The 24,951-nt window shown below is 41.5% G+C and overlaps 1 protein-coding gene across 4 annotated transcripts; it reads right to left on the minus strand.

Moving 5' to 3' along the window:
• LOC124136607 lies at window positions 1-24,951 on the minus strand. Of its 4 annotated transcripts, XM_048393577.1 has the most exons (8): window positions 23,653-23,818; window positions 21,001-21,041; window positions 8,960-9,161; window positions 7,643-7,700; window positions 7,304-7,420; window positions 5,661-5,732; window positions 4,308-4,479; window positions 1-2,367 (listed from the first exon to the last, which is right to left on the minus strand). In XM_048393577.1, exons 2-8 carry the CDS (start codon window positions 21,010-21,012, stop codon window positions 2,071-2,073), a joined length of 930 nt encoding a protein of 309 aa, XP_048249534.1. In that variant the 5' UTR covers window positions 21,013-21,041; window positions 23,653-23,818; the 3' UTR covers window positions 1-2,070. The 4 variants fall into 4 exon arrangements, with proteins under 4 accessions (XP_048249534.1, XP_046358536.1, XP_046358537.1 ...); XM_046502580.2 differs by lacking the exons at window positions 21,001-21,041; window positions 23,653-23,818 and adding an exon at window positions 24,651-24,951; XM_046502581.2 differs by lacking the exon at window positions 21,001-21,041 and having other exon boundaries at window positions 23,653-23,817.

Below are 24,951 nucleotides of genomic sequence, written 5' to 3' on the forward strand. Positions count from 1 at the left end.
GGGGGGGGGGGGGGGGTGCGCACCCCCGTCCTGGTGTACCTGTACAATACATACTCACCGACAACAAAAACGCGAATACCATGATATTTGTTGGGTTTATAAAAATGAATTACTCATTTTTAAGAGATATTAGATTGGTTTGATGTACAAACGAACATACTGGTATGTTCTGTGAACCGACGCTCATGAACGCATCACATATGACGCTATAGATCCACGACCCGAGATGCACATTTGTCTCGTGCAGGATTAGCGTGTAAAGTGTGGTAATCACGTGCAGCATATCGTGATAAGAATAAAGACACTGTGGTAAAACTTGACTGATTGTTAGTTTTGTCATTAAGTGGTACACATTGGAAACATCTCTTCTTAACGTACACACTTCTCTATATGTTTCTATGGTTCGCGTTTCTTTTGACGGTGAGTATATTCTCTTTCGAGGGGCACACCAAAGAATGTGTCTGTCATGAAACCACAATGTCTCAGATCTTTGGTAATGCACATCACATGACATCTTCGAGGAGGCTTGAACATCCTCGTCTACCAATCCGAATATTGGGTATTTATATATCCGAGTAATGCAAGACCTTGTCGATGTTCAATACTTTACATAAACATCAGTATATCAAACCAACACTTACGGAACAGCATATAATGATATAAGGCTCAGAAATGAACACATCACTACACATACTCAGTCACACAGACACACACAGCCACACAGACACGCACAGACACACACAATTTAAATCCGTTGCATCGTGCTTGGTCCAAGAATTATGAACAACGTCACAACGGCCAACGGTAGAAAGACATCTCAGTGGACGCCAGCTGTGCTCACAATATCAGAAATATTACGCTTCAAAAATACTTCGCATAAATACGCTATTTAAACTTCAATACCAGGAAAACCCGTATTATATTGTCTGGCTTACACACTCAACATTCCAGTGGAACATGGCGTTCTTGTTCTCGATTTGATACTAAATGGTTTAAAGAAGTATGCAGTTATTGTAGGCGTAGCTTGCACACTGAATGATTCAGAGGAAGGATACGTACTTGTAGAAAATGCTTCAACACTTCATGCTTCAATGTCCATGCGGTTCTTAAACTGGCTTCAATGCATTGTGGTTGACAGGACAGGAAGTTGTTGTAGGTTTTGGTTTTATATCAGGAGCTTTTTCTGAAGCATTCCTCCTTGCCTGACTTCAATGCTGTAGAGTTCAACTGTGGCTTCAATGCTGTTGAGTTCAACTGAGGCTTCAATGCTGTTGAGTTCAACTGTGGCTTCAATGTTGTTGAGTTCAACTGTGCCTTCAATGCTGTTGATGTCAACCGTGGCTTCAGTGCTGTTGAGTTCAACTGAGGCTTCAATGCTGTTGAGTTCAACCGTGGCTTCAACACTTTGAGTTCAACTGTGGCTTCAATGTTGTTGAGTTCAACTGTGCCTTCAATGCTGTTGAGGTCAACCGTGGCTTCAGTGCTGTTGATTTCAACTGTGGCTTCAATGCTGTAGAGTTCAACTGAGGCTTCAGTGCTGTTGAGTTCAACTATGGCTTCAATGCTGTTGAGTTCAACTGTGGCTTCAATGCTGTAGGACTCAATGGAACACGAACTTCTTGCAGATCGTGAATTCCATTCTAAAACATTAAATTCCTGTATACCTGACTAAAATTATAAATGCTTCGCAGGAACGTAAAGTAGCAATACGCTATGTCATAAAAAAATACAGGTTTCTTGTGTGCAACGTGTTTCTTTCTTCAGTCATACAAGCTCTACCTACATCTTTAAATATATACTCCTTACCCTCCTCCGGAATGTACCATACAACTTTCGACCCGATAAGGGTTAGGATCGGTCTTCAGCAACCCATGCTTGTCGCAAGAGTAACGCGTTGTCACCGTATCCCGTACCACGTATTAATTACTGGATTGTCTGGTCCAGACTCGATTATTTACAGACCGCCGCCATATAGCTGGAATATTGCGGAGTGCGACGCCAAACAACAAACAAACACGGCTTTCACTCCAGTGTCCCCATGCCGACTCCGTAGTGCGCATGACGGAAGTGTTAGCTGGGCTGCTTGAAGTGGGTGTTGACGTAGCACATGTCAGCCTGGGAGTTCCAGTACCGATAGTGGTGGTACCTGCTGCCGCTGTTCTTGTGGTAGAACTTCAGTCCGCCCGTCTTCAGGCTCATGTAGGCCTCGTAGATGTCCCTGAAGTGCTCCCTGGATGGTTCGTTCGGGAAGATGTGCCATTCCACGAGAAACTGGCGGATTTGGGGAAACAGCCCGTCCTTCATGATGTTGGCTGTGACAGCCCACTCGTACACCTCAATATCGATCTTCAATACATCGATCACGCGCTGCCAATTGAAAACAGAAACGAGATCACATGACATATTCAGAGTGAGAAAACTGACTTGAACAGATTTATTAAATTTATTGCATTTGATATGCTCCTACTTGATATGTTTCACGTTAGTTTCAGACCTATGGGACAATATTATAAAGGACGAAACCTTTCACGTAATCATTAGAAATCTCTGCTAAAGGCAGAGGCCATTGTGTGATTCGGACTAGATCCTAAGCATTTGTAAGATATACATTGTTTAGTTATGGTTTCGGTTATGTATGGTTGATGCAAGATGTCGGAGACTGTGATGTTTATATTTATACATTTAAGAAAAGAACAAGAGATTTGTTTATGCAAGAATGGTCATATAGAAGCTAGATTTATATTGCACTTACAAATCCTTACTACAACCTGAAAAATATCTATCATCGATTAAGACTATAAATTTAAGAAGATCTTTAACAAAATTTAGATGTTGTTCAAATAATTTTAAAACACATAAATTTAGAATGTCTAGTGACCATGACTTTGCTGACAGTCTATGTACTTTCTGTAAAGAAGACTTAGATGATGAATACCAGCTTATACTAACTTAAGGTTAAGGTATTTGCCCTCGTATTATTATCAATATCCTACCCTGCACGAGTTTGTATTGTTACTCACAGCAAATGGCGACAACATTTTATTTCAGCTAGCTCTTTATTTAGATAAAATGTTTAAACTTAGAAATTCCAAAGCCAATATTAACTAAAGCGCTCTGTCACAATATGTCAAATATTATCCAACCATCTGTACTATTGGCCTCATGGCCAGACTATACGACATAAATTCTGCTCTGTTTATGAATCTCTTTTAAAAAGTGATGTCAAAGGTATTCGTGACACGGTAAGCGTATCCTGCTCCATCGGTGGCACCCGTCATAAGAATTGCATAAGAAGTTGTTAGGAGATGCGATTACATGTGGATTATAAAAAGCTTTTTAATATTTTTGACTCCAGAAGTGAGAAATAATTTCTGCAGCTACAGATGCTCCGCCTCAAGCATTACATTACATAATCTTCCTCCTAGGACAGTGAACCTTATGCCTCTGCTGGGTATGTGAATACTTCCACGGCGAGTGAGTTGAGCTTAGTGCCGTTTTCCACCGTATTTCAGTTACATTTAGTATATCACGGATATCAGTTATTGCTGGAAGTGGTGTTTGTCATAGCTGTATACCACTCAGTGAAACCGTAGACTATGGTCCTGACAAACCAAGGTGCATACGATGGATCGTAGGATTCTGAAGCAACTAGGGGCCACAACTCTGCATAGCAAACTGGGGTGCCCGTGCCCCCTCATCAGTCTTAGAGAATCCGAAAACACGCGAGACCTTGCTATTACGCGTGTGTGTGTGTTTGTGTGTCTATGTGTGCATGTGTGTGTGTGTGTGTCTGCGCGTGCGTGCGTGCGTGCGTGCGTGCGTGTGTGTGTGTGTGTGTGTGTGTTAACGCCACATTCAACAATATTCCAGCTGTGTGACGGCGGTCTGTATCTAATCGAGTCTGGACCAGACAATCCAGTGATTGACATCATGAGCATCAATCCACGCAATTGGGATACGATGACATGCATCAACCAAGTCAGCGAGTCTGACCACCCGTTCCAGTCAGTCACCTCTTACGACAAGCATAGTCGCCTTTTTACGGCAAGCATGGGTTACTGAAGACCTGTTCTGACCCGGATCTTCACGGTCCGTGTCATACAGACTATCCAGTGATTGGTATTGTGAGCAACGATCCAGGCAGTCCGGGTACGATGACACGCCATCACTCAAGACACCGAGTCTGACCACCCAAACCCTTAAGTCGCCTCTTACGACCAGCATAGGTTGCTTGGGGTCAATTCAAACCCGGAATTCCAAAGGGCCGTTATAAAACCTATGGACAGCGCCACTATTGAACTACAAACCTTCTCGTGGCCTAGCATCTTCATGATGGACTTGAGTGTTCGGATCTTCCAGCTGGTAGAATGTCGGACGTACCCGTCAAAGTGGGGGTGGAAGGAGTCGGTGTCCACCGCACCCAGGCCCAGGTTTTTGAAGAACACCCGCTCGGAATGTTTGTGATCTGTTACCCCCATACTGAAACATTGAGTGAGTTTGTTTGCGTTGCTTTGAACAGCATGTCAATGACATCAGGGCGTGTGAGCTACTGTGGGAGGAAAGCCTGCAGTTGACCCTTGCCGTCTAAAGTACACAATAGGTATTTCCTTTAAATAGGTATTTAGATACGACAGTGTTGGCCTTAGGTTTCAACTGACAAATGTCATTTGATATGACTATATCAGCGGCAGGTTTCCAAACACCATGTCATTGGATATGGCCATGTCATACGTTTGTTTTTTTAGTTGTTTTTTTGTTTGTGGTTTAACGCCGCACTCAGCAATATTCCAGCTATATGACGGCGGTCTGTAAATAATCGTGTCTGGACTAGACAATCCAGTGATTGATGTCATGAGTATCGATCCACGTAATTGGGATACGATGACATGCATCAACCAAGTCGGCGAGCCTGGCCACCCGATCCCGTTAGTCACCTCTTACGACAAGAATAGACACCTTTTACGGCAAGTATAGGTAACTGAAGACCTATTCTGACCCGGATCTTCACGGCCCGTGTCGTACAAAGGTTTCAAATGACTCGTCTGGTTAGTAGAATGAGCGAGCGTCAGTGTGTAGCTGTCTAGATTGAGGCAGGACATTCACTGGTTTGTAACACGAGTAGCCATCCGCGCTACTCAACCTCCATCCTCATCTAAACATGCCCTTACCACATCATCCGCACGTAGGGTCTAGTCCGTATGTGATGGTTTCAGAATCATACAAAACATGGCGGTTTTTTTTATCAGCAAATTTTAAATCACATTGAACTGATAATATTTAAGCTGACAAAATACGTTATAGCGATGAATTCACATTACAATCCTATTCATCACCTTACAAACACAGGAGGGGGGCACGGGTGACCCAGTCGTCTAAGGCGCCGCGATTCGCTGTGCAGAGTTGCGCCCCTTGGGCACGCCAGAAACCTATGATTGTGGGTTCGAATCCCGGTTCGACCCGATTATGTTTCTAGGTTTGTCAGCACCATACTCATGGGTTTCACGGAAGTGGTAAACGTCTGAGACCTGCATCACTTCGGGCTTTCCTCCCACATTAAGCTGACACGCCGTGATATAACTGGAATACTGTTAAAAGCGGCGTTAAATCCAACTCACTCACTCACTCACTCACTCACTCACTACAAACACAGGAAGACCTACCTTGGGTCAAAGCTGTACACGGTGCACCCTCGTTTTGCCATTGCGTCATCGAAACTGAAGTCATTGTTTATACTGAAACGATAAAAATCAAATTCAGGGTGTACGTGGAATAAAGGCATAATAGACATGACGTCATACTTTCAACTCAACGAGAAACTCTTTTTATTATGATAAAGAATGGATTAGTTAGTGCCTGTTGAAGAGCATATTTCTGAACAACCATTCATTATAAAATCATACACAGCACAACGTGGGCAATAGAACCCGGGACATTGGTTTGACGAGCGAATTCTTAAACCACAAGGCTGGAAGAGCAGATAAGCTCTGTGTTTTTAGATTTTAACTGTAGAATTAGCCTTGCGGCAGTGTTTCCAATCCAGGTTTTCTGGTTTTGCCTCTGTTTGCCCTCAACCCTTATAACAAGGCGGCAGTGTTGACTGGTCCCTAGGGCTGGGACGAGTCCAAATCTACTACCCGGGTATCCACCCCCTATTACCCGACCCTACCCGGGTATCCACTGCAGGTCTCAAGAGTTGGGAACAAAATGTCTGATTGGGAAGTGTTTTACCGCAGCCCTGGCCAAAACTATTCAGATCATGCGTACACGGAAGTTGACTGAAGCGTTATCTTTACTCAAACATATGCAAGTCAAAAGGAATGTGTGTATCGTTAGAAAAGAATTGCGAACATGAGCGACTTGTAGTCTAACCACTGAGCTACAGTGAGTTTTTATCATTAAACAATATATCACATGACTAACCACGGGTCCGGGTAGTCCTGTGGGTACCCATGTCCTACTCAGGACCCACCCGACCCGAGTACCCGAGTTACCCGTCCCAGCCCTACTGGGCCCGTCTCTGGGGGAGATAAAGGGCGGTGAGGTAGCCCAGTGGTACGTGCGCACGTCACGTGGAAGAACCAGGTTCGATTGTCGTGAGAGACACGTTTGGTCTCCCCGCTTTGATATTGCTGGAATATTTCTTCCTATTTTTATATAAAACACCATCCTACATTTAAACCATCCATTTACTCACTCACTCATTTACCCACCTACTCACTCACTCACCAATCACCTCGATCACTCACACAATATATAAACAACTTCACCCACTCACTCACTCGCCCATTCCCCCATCCACTCACCGACCCATCCAGTCACTCATTCACATCCTCACTCACTCACACACACACCTAAACCACTCACATTCACACCCATCCACTCATTCACTTACTTACTCACACACAAAAACACATTCACTCACTCACTCACTCACCCACCAATCCACCTACCCACCAACTCACTCACTCACACGCCACACAAACTCACTCGCTAATACACCGCCCACCAACCTATCAACCCACCACATATCCACTCACTCACTCACACACCAAAACCCCACTTACTCACTCACATCCTCACTCACTCACACACCGCACATCCAACCACTCACACACCACACATCCAACCACTCACACACCACACACTCAACCACTCACACACCACACACTCAACCATTCACACCACTCACACCACACACACACACACACACACACACACACACACACACACACACACACACACACACACACACACACACACACACACACACACACCCAACCCATTCACTCACTCAATCACTCACCCGAAGGAGTAAACGAGACAGGGGTCCCTGGGACTGTGGTCGTGGTCCCAGCACACAGGCCAGTTCCCCATTAACTCCTTGTTCTGACACTGGTAGCCGTTTCCGTTGTCCATGTCCCTGCAACATACAACCATACATGAGTGGGGCCGACCACCGCATAAAACTGCTTTATAAATGTATTCTCAGCGTTATAGATTGTTTTTGACAATAAAACCCTACCCACGTCCAAAATGTCTCCAAGAAAATCAGCCTGGTTCCCTGTGTATGCTGCGCTGGCGCTATACTAAAGCGCCAGCGCAGCATACCCAGGGAACCAGACTGCAAGTAAATCTGACTCACCATTCTATTAGACACGCCCACTGCCACCATAGTGTTGCGTTGGTTCGAGGTGTTTCACCTGAAATCAGAAACAACAATATAAACAACACGTGGAAATACACCAAAAGACAGTGGGAAAATCAGTGAAGTTGTTGATGTTTCTTTTTTTCTTGATTGTTGATTTCTTGTGATTAATGTTTTGATCCCCATCTAAAGATGTAGAAGTCATATAATGTAACACAAGAGAAGGGTCTTAAAATTGTATCCGTGTACGGATTCGAAGCCAGACATGTGGTTTAATGAGTGAACACCTAACCCCTAGGCTATCCACACGTCTCCCACCCAAGACACCCTCATTGTCCAGTACATTATGATTGAGTTACGACCGTCGTAACTGTAGCTATGCCAACACATATGGCACTACTATCTAAGCCTTAAAAGTCTCTGTTAGATTAAGGGTGTAAAGATGTTGGCATCTACACTATCTTAAGTCTCTCTTAGACAATAGGAGTTAAGATCTTCGTAGCAGTACCGCCATTGAACGTCTCTGTAGAACTATTGGGGTAACGGTGTTTGAACCTACGACTATCGTTAGTTGTTGATATAGCAGCACGACTATTGAAAGTCTCTGTAGAACTATTAGAGTTACGATGTTCGTAGCTACGACTATCGTAAGTCGCTGTTACGCAATAGGTGTTACGATGTTCGTTGCTGTACTACTATTGATGGTATCTGTAGAACTATTGCAGCTACGATGTTCGTAGCTACGACTATCGTAAGTCGCTGTTAGACAGTGAGTGAGTGAGTTTGGTTTAACGCCGCTTTTAACAGTATTCCAGTTATATCGCGGCGTGTCAGCTTAATGTGGGAGAAAATCCCGAAGTGATGCAGGTCTCAGGCGTTTACCACTTCAGTGAAACCCATAAGCATGGGTATGGTGTTGACAAACCTAGAAACATAATTGGGGCGAACCGGGATTCGAACCAACAATCATAGGTTTCTGGCGAGCACAAGGGACGCAACTCTGCACAGCGAATCGCGGCGCCTCAGACGACTGGGCCACCCGTACCCCCTGTTAGACAATGGAAGTTGAACGGAGGCAGAAAAACACTTGGGCCCCGTTCCTCAAAGCGACTTCAACTGGTCAAATTGTGATAAATAAACAAATAGTTAAGTCGGGACCACGAAGTTACATGTACATCTTCCTAAGCGACACATGATGACATTTGTTTGAACTTCTGACTTCTGACATATTATCAATTTCATCCAGAGTTCCATATTATCGCCGTTAACAGAACTTGCTTCTGGTGCGGCATTAAACAATATTCACTAACTCACCTTTCCATATCTCACACAAGTCGGGGGAGGTAGGGATCCTGTCACAGCCATTGTGCAGCAGGTAGATCGCTATGGTTACGAAGCACACGAGACTGAGTGGGAGCAGGATCCGGAGACTCTGACGTGCCTTGACCCCATTCCAAGCGCTTGTGGCCATGTGGACGACTGGTCGGGACTTATCTAACATTCTTCGACAAAAAACCTGTAATACAAAAATAACTACAATCACCCTTCACGCCTACACAACTCTTGGTTATACATAATAGATGCTTCGCTAAAGGATCAAACGCGCCGATTGTACTTTATCCTGCGATATAAGATAGCTCCGAAATAAATCCCAAAGAACAAGGAAGAACGAAATGTGTTTTATTTCATGATAAAACATTTTTCTTTTATGACGTCATTTCTGGAGATTCGAATATGCGCTCGCAAGGTGATGACGTCGTAAATTGGACGACGTTGTTTTTGAGAGGGAAGTGTCTAGTGAGTTGTTCCCCATAGATGTAACTGGGCAACATAGATTAAAGTAATGGCCGATCGATCGCATGCAAAAGTGGGCGAGATATGTTTACAATCGGTATTGGGAGGAAAGGTACAGATAATTGACTTAAAAATTGTGAGAAGATACCACAATTTACCCCCCTTTTCATAAAATGGACTTGTCCGATTGTATTCCGGGAGTCATCATTATTTACATACGGGCAAATATTTCTAAAGCTTGTACATTTTATTAGGACCCTTAAAGAGGCTGTACATAATGTTGATATCTCATAAAAGTAATAAACGACTCGTGGTTGTTGTTTATCGTACAATAAAACACTGCAGCAAGAATTCCCATTCGTCGTGTATTTCTATACTAAACTACGTAGGCTGGTCAAAAAGTTTTAAGCCTGACTAACTTTCAGCTGTGGGCTATAACAAAGTGAACTAGTCAATGAAGAACATTGTTTGAGTAGTTCATTGCAAGTGTAGCTGGTCCGTTGAGGCCGTTGAACGTGATAGGGGTCCAAATGGAGACAGAAATGGAAAAGAACGAGTGCCGAGCAGTCATCAAGCTTTTGAAAAAAAAATACTCAAGAAAGTCAAGACCGCATGTCACAAGTGTATGGTGATAAGTGTCCTAGTTATTCCACTGTTAAACGTTGGCGGGCTATGTTTAAGGCTGGGTGAACAAGCCTTTACGACGACCCTAAGTCTGAACGTCCCTCAATTTCCATCAATGAAGATTCAATCAAGGAGATAGAGAACACTAATACTGACAGATAGACGTATTACCATTGCTGAACCTAAGGTAGACAGGCCTAAGCCATGGATCCAATAAAACTATTATTCATGAACATTTACAGATGAATAAAATATCTGCTCGTTTGGTGCCAAAGTTTCTAAATCCTGATCTTAAGGAAAAAAGATCTGACATTTGCCAGAGACAATGTTGAGCTAATTGAGGAGGATTTCGTCAAATTCGAAAAGAGATTAGTAACGGGTGATGAAACCACTGTGATCCCGAGTCAAAACGTCAATCCATGCAATGGCACCATTCCACTTCTCTGGCACCAAAGAAATTTAAATCTTCAAAATCAGTGAAGAAAGTTATGGCTACTGTTTTCTGGGATGCAAGCAGTGTGATCTTTGTTGATTACTTAGAAAGTCAAAAGACAATTACCAGTGCCTACTATGCTGATTTGCTTCATCGCATGACAGATTCTATCAAAGAAAAGCGGCGAGGAATGCTGACTGCTGGAGTTCTACAACTTAATGACAGTGCCTCTCCTCACACCTCTCGACTTGCAAAAGCTGTTGTACGACAATGTGGGTTCGAAGAGCTTCCTGAGTGGAATTAAAAAGCTTCACTAGCGATATGATCGATAAGGGTATTGAAAAGCAGGGAAATTATGTTGAAAAATAAAATTAAAAACACTTTCACAATTGTTTGTTTTGTTTGTTAGGCTTAGAATTTTTTTACCAGCCCTCGTACACTTCGAGAGTTACGTTACGTTTATACTAGGCGTTCAATAATTCCGCTAAACCCACCATTTTACAATGGTAGAAAACGGGGCATAATCGCCGACTTTTGCGTCATCAGATTTGATAAAATAAAGATGCTAACGGTATTTCATGAACGTGGTCATTTAATTCCATGTATTATGTATACGATTTCGTGACAACAGTGAGCTGAAACGAAATATTAACGCACATATCACTGTTGAAAATGGGGTGTGTGACATTGTTTACTTTTCACCGATCTGACGACCACTTTCGAGTCTCGAAACAGCTTAAATAATGTTTTCCTTCACTAAAAGTAACAATGGACGTTATTCTCGTGACGTATACATTGCAAGAGTATTATGAAAATGCTAAGAAAAATTTTTAACCACCCGTTCTAGAGTCTTTTCTATAGTAAATACATGGCGTGTCCGCCATGTTTGTTCGTCTAGTGGAGGCCGCCATTGTGCAGTCATTGCCTGGGCCAGTGTAGCGCCAGCGCAGCATACCCAGGGAACCAGACTGAGGCGTCTATTGCTACCAGCCACTAGGTCAATCGAATATGTCATGCAAATATGTCCAAACAATTAACATTTTTTTTGGAAAGCTAGCGAAAACCCCAGCCCCCTTCTATTCAAACCCCAAAACTAGCTTTATGAACAAATATCAAGCGAAAAATGTAGGCACAACAAAGGTACTCCAAATATGTGGCGATGTTGCATGGAAACATTTAAAAAACAGTCGCCTATCGCAGACTGCATCAAGTACTGATTCTGGCATTCTGATGCCAAACAAGCAGATACACTAAATGGGCGCTACCCTTCAGTCAAGGGCTATTTGTTGCTGGGTAATACATGACATCGCTTCAGTGTAACGAGAGCCACCGTTACGGCAGTTGAGGGTACTTTATAAACTTCAATCAGACAACGTAATGGTCTTAAAGAAATATATCAAACTTGGACTATAAAAGTTAGACGGAGCCCAGTCATGTATGGATGCGAATCAGTGTCCGATGGACTGTTAACTGCAGGACGTGACAGTACTCGTATGCACTATTCAAAGATACATGTCTGTCTGCCTGTACAATTGCAGGTGACTTTGAACATAAATCACCACCAAACACCTGCCAGACGGGGGCGGTCGGGTAGCCTGGTGGTTAAAGCGTTCGCTCGTCACGCCGAAGACCCGGGTTCGATTCCAGACATGGGTACAATGTGTGAAGCCCATTTCTGGTGTCCCCCGCCGTGATATTGCTGGAATATTGCTAAAAGCGGCGTAAAACCATACTCACTCACTCACTCACCTGCCAGACGAAACAAACTTTGTATCGTTCAACCCCATTTGTACTGATTCTGGCATTCTGATTGTCTTTCTTAAGGTAACTAGCCATGCTGACAGACCAAATGGCTGTGGTGACGATGATAGTAAACTTTATCTTCAACATTTAACAAAACAGGGACAGAATTACCATAGTTGTTTTCTCATCTGTCAGATTCAAGTTTGCCTAACAAGGATTATTGTGTGATACACTAACTCAGTTAGCAAATGTTGTCCGTTTGTCACAGAAGACAACAGGGTAATATTGAGGTGATAACACTGCGCATGACCAAACTCGCCAGATCATCAAAAACCTGTTTCACCTGATGTTGAGATAAATAAAATTATGATGGAGGAAACGGTGACATTATTTCAGCATTGTACAATGTTTATGTTGAAGAATATCTGGATTATGACAATCTCATATCTGGTCAAAAACAGTGGGTACAATCAGAAATAAAAAAAAGGTATCGTTCTGTTGTCACAACATTATTACAGAAAATAGTAACAGATATCAGTAATGTGCCAAGAAAGTTATATAGAAATAAAATGTTTTGTTCCATATCAAATGAAATTGTTGCTGTTTATTATATTTGAATGGATGTTTTTCAAGTCAAATGCTGAAGCATTTAATAATATCTCATTATACAGTGCATTAATCTAGAGGGGGTAGGTGGGTGGTAAATTCTATATGAAAGTTCTTTTTTGATCTAGTGGGTGACTGTGCACTTTTGAGACGGTCCCTTTGCTTAGCGCACTATTTCAGGGCTAACAGTTTCTTTTAACAGTCTGCTATAAACATAAGTGGCGGAAATAAAGTAACAACGTTTACGACACCGATTGTCGGCTATATTTACTTGTGTTGGTTCGGCCCGAAATTGCACTTGTAGAATGTTTCGAGTCACGTGATTAAACTGAAGAAAATTATTATGAAAACTTAAATATATATTCTTTTTATTGCTGCATTGGATTAAGGACCATCACATACAGAACAGATAATAAAAAGTGACTTAGTTAAACTATAAACTAACAATTTTAGTCGTGTTTTATTATGTTCAAAACGTATTTGTCTCTTAACGTCTGGGTACAGGCAGTCAGGTGGAACAGCATGTCAGTTAGCCCTGCTCGAGTATTTCTAATCAAGGTACCACTTATAGCAGGATACTTTTTTAACCCATCTCTAATATAACACAAGGTTAGTCTTAAATTCGTGATCTTAGAACAGTGATACAGTTTGCACTACTCCCAGTGTAGTGCAGTAATCTTTAGTTTTGCCCTGAACTATTATAACGTCAAAGCACTCCGGACCAAGTGCCATGCTTTAACTATAATAGTTCAGGGCAAAAATATACTTTATTATTGCACTTCACGTGGGGGTAGAGCAAAGTTTAATTTTTAAAAAACATGTTAAATTAACACCTAACGAATCAGTGAATTGACGTATATGTATAAGTCGTCTGTTTCATCGCAATTTCGTTACAACATTAAACTAGAAAAACAAAATGCATCCCAAAAGAATTAAAACATTGTTACAAACATGTTTTTATACACCGGGATGAAGGGATAAATGTATCTCGGGCTGTGTTAGGTTATCGCACAACACACACATTAATACTCCTTAAATCGGGTCAATACTAAGGTTCCTCCACGAAGGGACATGGTGCGTGGATGTGTTACTCCCTTAAATGGGCGCTACCCTTCAGTCAAGGGCTATTTGTTGCTGGGTAATACATGACATCGATTCTGTGTAACGAGAGCCACCGTAACTGCACCTGAGGGTACTTCAAAAACTTCATTCAGACAACGTAATGGTCTTAAAGAAATATATCAAACTTGGACTATAAAAGTTAGACGGAGCCCAGTCATGTATGGACGCGAGTCAGTGTCCGATGGACTGTTAACTGCATGACGTGACAGTATGCACTATTCAAAGATACATGTATGACTGCCTGTACAATTGCAGGTGACTTTGAACATAAATCACCACCAAACATTTGCCAGACGAAACAACCTTTGTAACGTTCAACCCCATTTGTACATGCTCGGAATATCTGAGTCATAATTCAACGAGATTGTGGGTAGAGATTGTGGTTGGTTGGTTTGTTTTTTGTTCGTTAGTCGCCTCTTACGACAAGCATAGTCGCCTTTTACGGCAAGCATGGGTTGCCGAAGACCTATTCTGACACGGATCTTCACGGATTGGTAGAGATTGTGAAACTGCCCTAACTGTATGACTATTATTATGGAATAAACCCTCAGGTCGTGTCTATCATGACTGATAACATATTGATAGATCTTTGAATCGATTGCTGTATGACCGCTATAGATTGATCAAGACATATACCTGTATATGAACACCGACAACGAATACTTACATGAAATGAATGTTTTAAAACTCTCCTCTGGCAACTCGACCTACCTGGCAAGAATTGACAGTATACATGCCGCATGGCGTGATACCAGGTTGTCGTCTTAAAGCTCTCTTATATGAACACTTTTTATATGGGCGAATAATAGATGTCAGTTTTAAACAGAGATTGTGTCAGATGTACAATTATCACCTCACCTGCCCTGCTTGTTACCCTGGTAACCTCGCGCTGATAAGTCAATCTGTGACAAACTGGCGCTCAGGTGTGTAATATCCCCATGATTCGACTCTCTGTGCATGCGCAAATCGAAAAGGAAAAATTGATATCAATGCGTTAGGTCAAAGCTGTTAACTCTTCAATTGACGTTGTAATTTTTTTTATCTGAACTGTCAAATATGTAGTGCACAACGATTGGAGGTTATAATGCCATTCTAAATTGACACAGAGAGACCAAACTATGAATTTACGAGATACGGGTGCAATTGTATATGGAGGGGAGAGGAGGGGAGGGGAGGGGAGGGGGCAGTGTGTGTATTAGCATACCATACATTTCATATCAAATAAAAAAATATGATTTCATCTTGTTCCCATATTAATTTCTTCCCATATGTTCCCATCTTAATTTGTTCCCATATGTTCCCATCTTAATTTGTTCCCATATGTTCCCATATTAATTTGTTCCCATATGTTCCCATCTTAATTTGTTCCCATATGTTCCCATCTTAATTTGTTCCCATATGTTCCCATCTTAATTTGTTCCCATATGTTCCCATCTTAATTTGTTCCCATATGTTCCCATCTTAATTTGTTCCCATATGTTCCCATATTAATTTGTTCCCATATGTTCCCATCTTAATTTGTTCCCATATGTTCCCATATTAATTTGTTCCCATATGTTCTCATATTAATTTGTTCCCATATGTTCCCATATTAATTTGTTCTTAATAATAACACAACATGATATATACAGATATAAAGTGTCAACAGGGTATCAATGAATCAAGAAGACAGGAAATAAACATTTATATCTAACAACGGATATACACAATTAGTTCATGGGACTTCAGATTGTATTCTGTATACGTGTATATGACTACTTAATTCTGGAATTATGCTGAGTGTGGCGTTAAACAACAAACAAACTTAATTCTGTCTTAACAGATGTTAGGAACCTAACAAGTTGCTTTAAATCTTGACATTTAGGAGTACATAAGAGGCGTTTTAGAATCGAAATGTTTGGGCAATTTAGGTATTTTCTATCGATATATGTTATTCTTTGTTTTCCCAGAGCCTCACAACGAAATAAACAGTGAAATTCATCTAAAATGCCTGGTGAGTTATATAATTTACATAAGCGATCTGATCTAGGAGTAGTGCTCCATCTTCCCGTCTCAATGGGAATGGTTTGATGTTCTACATTTTTGGAGTTGGCATGAGACTGATTTATGTTGGTATATGCTTAAAATATAAGTACTAAAATACTTTTGAACTTGTTGCAACTGTACCACGCCAAGTTTGATAAAATTGATATTTCATTGTTCTCTCAACAGCTGCTTAATCCAGTCTCTATTGAAATGTTGGGGTGAATGAAATACGGCAGTTAGTCCACAAGAGTTCAGTATATTTTCAACGCATCTAGGCCAATGGTATTGTTGTTGATTTATAAAGGCATTTTACACAACTAAAGATGACTTGTGATAACTTAGGGGGATCACTTGGGTTATTTAATTTATCCAAAATCTGAAAAGTCTTTTACACATGTGTACACCGAGTGGGGCCTTCCAAGTTCACCATATACAAAAAGGTTTGTGATTGACGTCCTCAGACCAGTAGCATTTTATTTTAAAAAATGGATTCATTTTGAGACAACAATACATTGCGGTATTTATCAAATTTTAAAACCATCTCTTTGTATGACATTTTATTCCTAATTATAACTATCAACTATAACCAACTTCTCTTCTCAAAAGGAGAAGGATAATTTTGATTTAACTATACCTCCGCGAAATACAACTTTTCATTTTGCAATATTGACATCAAGTTTCCATTTGCAACAATCACAGTAGAAAGCATCTGATGAGTTTTGCAATGATATCGATCATTCCCAAACAATACTGTGTCATCTGCTTATAGAAGTAACAAAAATTGAAGGCATAACGTTGCAGTGAATTCGTCAATAGTTCCTATTGAAATTGCGATCTGATACCAGGTAAGATTCCACATTATCTAGAAATATTGAAAAGAGCAGAGGTGATAAATTTTCTCCTTGAAGGACACCAGGTCTTATCTTTAATAAGTTATCTTTCATAAGATCTGCAGTATTTCATTGTAAAGTGTCATTACAAGATGGATCTATAAGACAGGCAGGGGTAAGATCAACAGTCTTTCATTGTAAAGTTTCATTACAAGATGGATCTATGAAACAGGCAGGGGCAAGATCTACAGTCTTTCATTGTAAAGTTTCATTACAAGATGGATCTATGGGACAGGCAGGGGTAAGATCTTCAGTATTTCATTGTAAAGTGTCATTACAAGATGGATCTGTAAGACAGGCAGGGGTAAGATCTGCAGTATTTCATTGTAAAGTGTCATTACAAGATGGATCTGTAAGACAGGCAGGGGTAAGATCTTCAGTATTTCATTGTAAAGTTTCATTACAAGATGGATCTGTAAGACAGGCAGGGGTAAGATCTTCAGTATTTCATTGTAAAGTGTCATTACAAGATGGATCTGTAAGACAAGAAGGGGGAGATCTACAGTATTTCATTGTAAAGTGTCATCACAAGATGGATCTATAAGACAGGCAGGGGTAAGATCTGCAGTATTTCATTGTAAAGTTTCATTACAAGATGGATCTATGAACCAGGCAGTCGTAAGATCTACAGTCTTTCATTGTAAAGTTTCATTACAAGATGGATCTATAAGACAGGCAGGGGTAAGATCTGCAGTATTTCATTGTAAAGTTTCATCACAAGATGGATCTATAAGACAGGCAGGGGTAAGATCTGCAGTATTTCATTGTAAAGTATCATTACAAGATTGATTTAACAAAACGTACCATCTTTTAACGTCTTTTGGAATGACGCGGCTGGGGATCGAACCCCGGACCTTCCGCTCTCCGGGCGGACGCTCTACCACTAGACCACGGAGGCGGCCCAGTTGAGGTAGGTATCATAGTGACCAGGTCCTCGTGACTACCGTTGTTTGACCCAACTCAGAATTGATTTGGCCCAACTGCTATGGGTGTCAGACAAGGGAGAAGAATTTGTCCCTGTACACAGAATGTCTCGTCGGGGCCGGTAAGTCGAATTTGCGCTATGAAACTCAAGGTTTAAGCATATACTAACTGTGACGTGATTTTTAAAAATTAATTGAGTGTGCCTTAGAAGTTATCCAGATTTGTTACATAAAAAATAACTGAAAAGCACTAAAACAAAAAATATCTGAATTTTGGTTAAGTTTGAAACTCATTTCTTAGTTTGTGTATTAATATTTATATGTATATACCATCATCATCACTATTATTATTATTATTATTATTCAGACGCCTGGTACAATCACCATTTGATGGTGATTGAGAAACACCTGTTTGATGATATCGACCCTGCTTCCAGCGAAAATTTCTCCTGATGCTGGAAAGATTCTGTCGCTTTTGTGTTTATCACGCATGCATAGAGGTTCAGCAGATGTCAAAGCATATATGATAACGTTATTGAATATACCACCATCAGTCACAGCATGGTCCACCTGCACAAAGCGATCTTAGCATAACGACTGCCTTAAGTATATGTTGGTTGAGGTACGATCATCTTAGTGCTAAGATTGTTTTGTGCAAATGTGCCCAGTACGTCGTGGAACAGATATATTGTTCCTTCTCTATCAACTAGTTTTCATATCATCGCGGATTTAGTGTCATTTCGTCAGGTACAGATTACAGAAGATTTCAAACAGAATCCCCACCACCTACAATGCCTTTTATAACAGATGAAAATGTTACGATAGCAGAAAAATCTAAGAAGCGGAATTCATCCTTTGCATACAGAAATACCTATCTCAAATTTACGAGCATCCTCGATTATTCTGTGTTATTATCTCCATTCTCCTCTGATAACTTCCCTGGACAGAGTTCCCACGATAATCCATCTGAAGCGCACGTAAAATCATTTACTTCGCCCACCCATTGCTTGAGTGAGTGAGTGAGTTTGGATTTACGCCGCTTTTAGCAATATTCCAGCAATATCAAGGCGGGGGACACCAGAAATAGGCTTCACACATTGTACCCATGTCGGGAATCGAACCCGGGCCTTCGGCGTGACGAGCGAACGCTTTAACCACCCCCACCCATTGCTTGAGTTGAGGTGAAATAGTGTGTGTGCGTACGTATAATAGTCCAGAATAATGCCTATTTTCTTAGAGCTGGCCAAACGGGGATACCATACCGCAGTTCAACATGGGTTTCCCGCTCACACAGTATACTGGCGCTGAGTCTACTAGTCTCTGTTATATCCCGTTACTGCCGAACACCATCTGGCATCTGGACGATGTTGTGCATTCATCTAGCTGTTATAGGACGTACTTCATTCATCTCGCTGTTATAGGACGTACTTCATTCATCTAGCATTTATAGGACGTACTTCATTCATCTAGCATTTAAAGGACGTACTTCATTCATCTAGCATTTATAGGACGTACTTCATTCATCTAGCATTTATAGGACGTACTTCATTCATCTAGCTGTTATAGGACGTTCTTCATTCATCTAGCTGTTATAGGACGTTCTTCATTCATCTAGCATTTATAGGACGTACTTCATTCATCTAGCTGTTATAGGACGTTCTTCATTCATCTAGCATTTATAGGACGTACTTCATTCATCTAGCTGTTATAGGACGTTCTTCATTCATCTAGCATTTATAGGACGTACTTCATTCATCTAGCATTTAAAGGACGTACTTAATTAATCTAGCATTTATAGGACGTTCTTCATTCATACAGCATTTATAGGACGTACTTCATTAATCTAGCATTTATAGGACGTACTTCATTCATCTAGCATTTAAAGGACGTACTTCATTCATCTAGCATTTATAGGACGTACTTCATTCATCTAGCATTTATAGGACGTACTTCATTCATCTAGCATTTATAGGACGTACTTCATTCATCTAGCTGTTATAGGACGTTCTTCATTCATCTAGCATTTATAGGACGTACTTCATTCATCTAGCATTTAAAGGACGTACTTAATTAATCTAGCATTTATAGGACGTTCTTCATTCATACAGCATTTATAGGACGTACTTCATTAATCTAGCATTTATAGGACGTACTTCATTCATCTAGCATTTAAAGGACGTACTTCATTCATCTAGCATTTAAAGGACGTACTTCATTCATCTAGCATTTATAGGACGTACTTCATTCATCTAGCATTTATAGGACGTTCTTCATTCATCTAGCTGTTATAGGACGTTCTTCATTCATCTAGCATTTATAGGACGTACTTCATTCATCTAGCATTTAAAGGACGTACTTCATTCATCTCGCTGTTATAGGACGTACTTCATTCATCTAGCATTTATAGGACGTTCTTCATTCATCTAGCATTTAAAGGACGTACTTCATTCATCTAGCATTTATAGGACGTACTTCATTCATCTAGCATTTATAGGACGTACTTCATTCATCTAGCATTTATAGGACGTACTTCATTCATCTAGCTGTTATAGGACGTTCTTCATTCATCTAGCATTTATAGGACGTACTTCATTCATCTAGCATTTAAAGGACGTACTTAATTAATCTAGCATTTATAGGACGTTCTTCATTCATACAGCATTTATAGGACGTACTTCATTAATCTAGCATTTATAGGACGTACTTCATTCATCAAGCTGTTATAGGACGTTCTTCATTCATCCAGCATTTATAGGACGTACTTCATTCATCTAGCATTTATAGGACGTACTTCATTCATCTAGCATTTATAGGACGTACTTCATTCATCTAGCATTTATAGGACGTACTTCATCCAACATTTATAGGACGTACTTCATCCAACATTTATAGGACGTACTTCATCCAACATTTATAGGACGTACTTCATTAATCTAGCATTTATAGGACGTACTTCATTCATATAGCAATTATAGGACGTACTTCATCCAACATTTATAGGACGTACTTCATCCAACATATATAGGACGTACTTCATCCAACATTTATAGGACTTACTTCATCCAACATTTATAGGACGTACTTCATTAATCTAGCATTTATAGGACGTACTTCATTCATATGGCAACTGCTGGCGTGTTCTGCCGCCAACAAAACCAAACAAATTGATTGGTAGACATAAAATGATGTACTTACATAACGTCTCATTCATCACCCAGATGACCACGACTGCAGACCTGAGAGTAATCATCACTTTACATCACATGTATAGATAAAACTTCACACATATCGATTTGCAACGTCGGATATAGTATAGCAAGTTAGCATTGTTAATTGGCCATATTTCATATTCACAGATGATGCAGTCTGCAGTTGATGAATGAGACCTACATGGATTACATGAACAAGGCGTTGCCTCCTTTTGTCAATTGATCATTCAAACGACTCCTGGTCGAAACAATTATGTCACAATGACACAAACCTTTGTATCGGCATATACGAAAAACTACACCGAGAGAGGATGTGCGCTCGCCATATGCAACATCTGGCATATCAAAAATCAATATTATATATGTGACAGAAACCGCTCACATGCGTAACATGCATAAATACATTAAATGAAATATTATGCTTGCAACACATGTAAGCTTGACTCAAACTGTGACACGGCCTATGGTAGACATATTTGGTAAGCACAGAGCAGGTCCGTGGCACGCTGTTGCACGCCGCTGGGTGAAATATGCCAGCAATATCACCGGGGCATGGACATGATCGAGTCTGGACCAGGCAAACCAGTGAGTGAAAGCATGAGCTCTGAACCAAGACTGACTGACTGAGTATGGTTTTACGCCGCTTTTAGCAATATTCCAGCAATATCACGGTGGGGGGCACCAGAAATGGGCTTCACACATTGTACCCATGTCGGGAATCGAACCCGGGTCTTCGGCGTGACGAGCGAACGCTTTAACCACTAGGCTACCCGACCGCCCCCTCTGAACCAAGAGAACGGGGTATGAAGTCACCGATTCTGGCCACCTGCTTCTCTCGAGTCGACTCATGCTACAACACAAGTACACGATCTGGGCCCAGTTGCACAAAGCCACCAGGGCCCCGTTCCTCAAAGCGATCTTAGCGCTAAGATGATCGTAAGTCTATGTTAAAGTATGGGACTTACGATCACCTGAGCCCTAAGATCGCTTTGAGGAATGGGGCCCTGAGCGTTAAGATTATCGTAAGCCTATGTTAAAGTATTGGAGTAACGATCATCTTAGAGTTAAGATCGCTTTGTGCAAGTGGACCCTTAACTCCCATGGGAGCTCTGACAGAGCAGAAGAGGTGTTGGAAGATGATGGTAATAATAATAATAATAATAATAATAATAATAATAATGCTGAGGCTGATGATGATGATTATGATGATGATGATGATGATGATGATGATGATGATGATGATGATGATCCACTTCCAGCACAAGACTCTAACAACGTATGTTCTAAGCGCAGGAAATTATTAAACGTTGGTCTGTGGACTAAAGTGCATTTAGACAGAATGCTCAGCTCCCTGGGAAATATACAATCCCAATTCTTACATTCTTTGCATGCACTGTTCAGTGGGGTCTGTTTTATCGCATTGCAGGACCCCTTATTTATACCTATGACGCTATCAGACGCTATCATACTACTGGGCCTGCTATGCGATATACACTTATCAATATTCATAAACGCAGGGGCGGTCGGGTAGCCTAGTGGTTAGAGCGTTCGATCGTCACGCCGAAGACCCGGGTTCGATTTCTGACATGGGTGCAATGAGTGAAGCCCATTTCTGGTGTCCCCTGCCGTGAAATTGTTGGAATATTACTAAAAGCGGCGTAAAACCATACTCACTCACTCACAAACGCAGCGCAAATTGGTCATAGTACCGTTAGCACGGCGGACATTACATATCGCTCATTACAGCTCAATAAAGATGTCAACGCGTTGTAAATTTGAATGAACGACCGCCCACGAATCTCCTAAAGAAATGAAATCTTGTTGTTGTTGTTGTTGGTGGTGGTGGTGGTTGTTTAACGCCGCAATCAGCAATATTCCAGCTTTACGACGGCGGTCTGTAAATAATCGATACATCATAACCATCGATTGACGCAATTGGCACACGATGACATGCTTCAACTAAGTATAGTCGCCTTTTACGGCAAGCATGGGTTGCTGAGACCTATTCTAACCCGCATCTTCAGGGGTCAGAAATGAAAATTGTGAGATGGAGCCAACGTGCGGATTCCGGGTTAGGAAAGAATCCCATCAACCAAAGCCTGTCTTAAACGGCGATTAAAAGCATCGGGTGGCCAGGCTCTCTGATGGCGCGACATCGTACCCCAACGTGGTTCCCACAAGGCTATTTACAGTTCACCTTGACACAGCAGGAATGTTGCTGGTTGTAGAGTTACACAAACAAAACACATCAAGGTCACAGTCATACAGGTTTCGGGTAAGTGAGTGAGTGAGTTGGGTTTAACGCCGCTTTGAATAGAATTCCAGTTATATCACGGCGTGTCAGCTTACTGTGGGAGAAAAAGTCTAACTGATGCAGGTCTGAGACGTTTACCACCTTGGTGAAACCCACAAGCAAGGATATGGAGCTGACAAACTTAATCGGGGCGAACTGGAATTCAAACCCACAATCATAGGTTTCTGGCGTGTCCAAGGGACGCAACTCTGCCCCACCCCCAACCCCACCCATCACCGTTTTCTGTTAGAACACGTGATGACATGTTTGTGTTTTTCTCACAAAACATTTCACAAGTACCATCCCATGTCTTTAACGTCTCCAATTGTTTTAATGTCTGCTTACCTAAATCAGTGTCTGTATCGTTTCCAGGATCTGTCAGTCAGGCAGGGTTGCCGGCGCGGTGTGTAACTGACGAGACTAGTATTTACAACGCCATATGGCACAACGGGGCTTTGCATTTACGTCGCAAAAGCTACCTTTGTTGTAAAAGTATCCGTTTCACAGACTTCACGTGACTAAAAAGCCTACCTTTATTTTAATTGTAATGAAATACCCCTCCGCGACTTCAGAGCATATCGTATTCAAAACATCAATGCACCCACACAATCACATTTTGAGCCACGAGGAAACCCGACCGGTTGGTAGTGACATTGAGATTAATTTGTTGGCGTTTATTGAAAGTCAGGTTCAGCTGCGATGGTGCATCTTTTACAGACATGACTGAACTCAGTAGGCCGTATATTCTGCAAGATATAGGTTGCAGGTTGCACGTCAATTACAAGCAAGAGCCCATTGATTATAAAGTCGTATGGATCAGAAGCCGCGAAAAGTGACTTCGAAATCGGTTAATTGGTCAATTATTGAAATTTATCCTCCTCCTCCTCCCGAATGAGAGACAGCATCAGAAGGACTTATGGCAGTTGGGATCTATACAGGGATGTGTACTGTTTCCCAGAGAGTTCTGTTAACAAAGAAATGTTATACTACCTGTTCCACGTCGATGCTCTACGCTAGGATTTAACAGTCTTGTTGCATATTCCAACGCATGTACATTTATTCCTATTGTGCTATGTCAGTAAACTCTAAGCATTCAGCCTGCAGTTTGTTAATAACAGTATGAGGACAACGGCGTGGCTGGCTCTGATATACACTGCTTTGAATATTAAATTACCCCCATTACCGCTCCCATTGTGTGTTATTACGAGCGCAAAGTACATGGTGTTAGTAATCTCCAGGTTTCCGGCGGGAGAATGTATCGGCCAACGGTTATGGCTACAGCTTTGGATCTACTGCTCCGCTCGTGAGCGGAATAACCCGGATATGTCTTGACTGTTACTCACGTGGTTAGGATGTGGTCTGGCAACAACTCTGGAAGATTCTGCCTCCACCGCAGACGACCTCTACGTCGTAGTGAACTGGTCGCCGACATTTACTGCAGACCATAACATCAACGACTCATCGTCTGGTTGCCGGTTTCCGCTGAAAATAGATGACAATCGTCGTGTTGCCATGGAAACGGGCATTCGTATAATTTTTCCGTTATCGATCTCTTGCGTTCCCCTCGCCCGATACTGACAACCCTATGGCGCCTAGGTTGTTGTGAGAGGCTTAAACCTCTCGACTGCCAAGACGTGGTATAAC

The sequence above is a fragment of the Haliotis rufescens genome, unplaced genomic scaffold, assembly GCF_023055435.1.
Source record: "Haliotis rufescens isolate VD_foot unplaced genomic scaffold, xgHalRufe1.0.p SCAF_12, whole genome shotgun sequence".
In the NCBI taxonomy this organism is placed as follows: domain Eukaryota; kingdom Metazoa; phylum Mollusca; class Gastropoda; order Lepetellida; family Haliotidae; genus Haliotis; species Haliotis rufescens.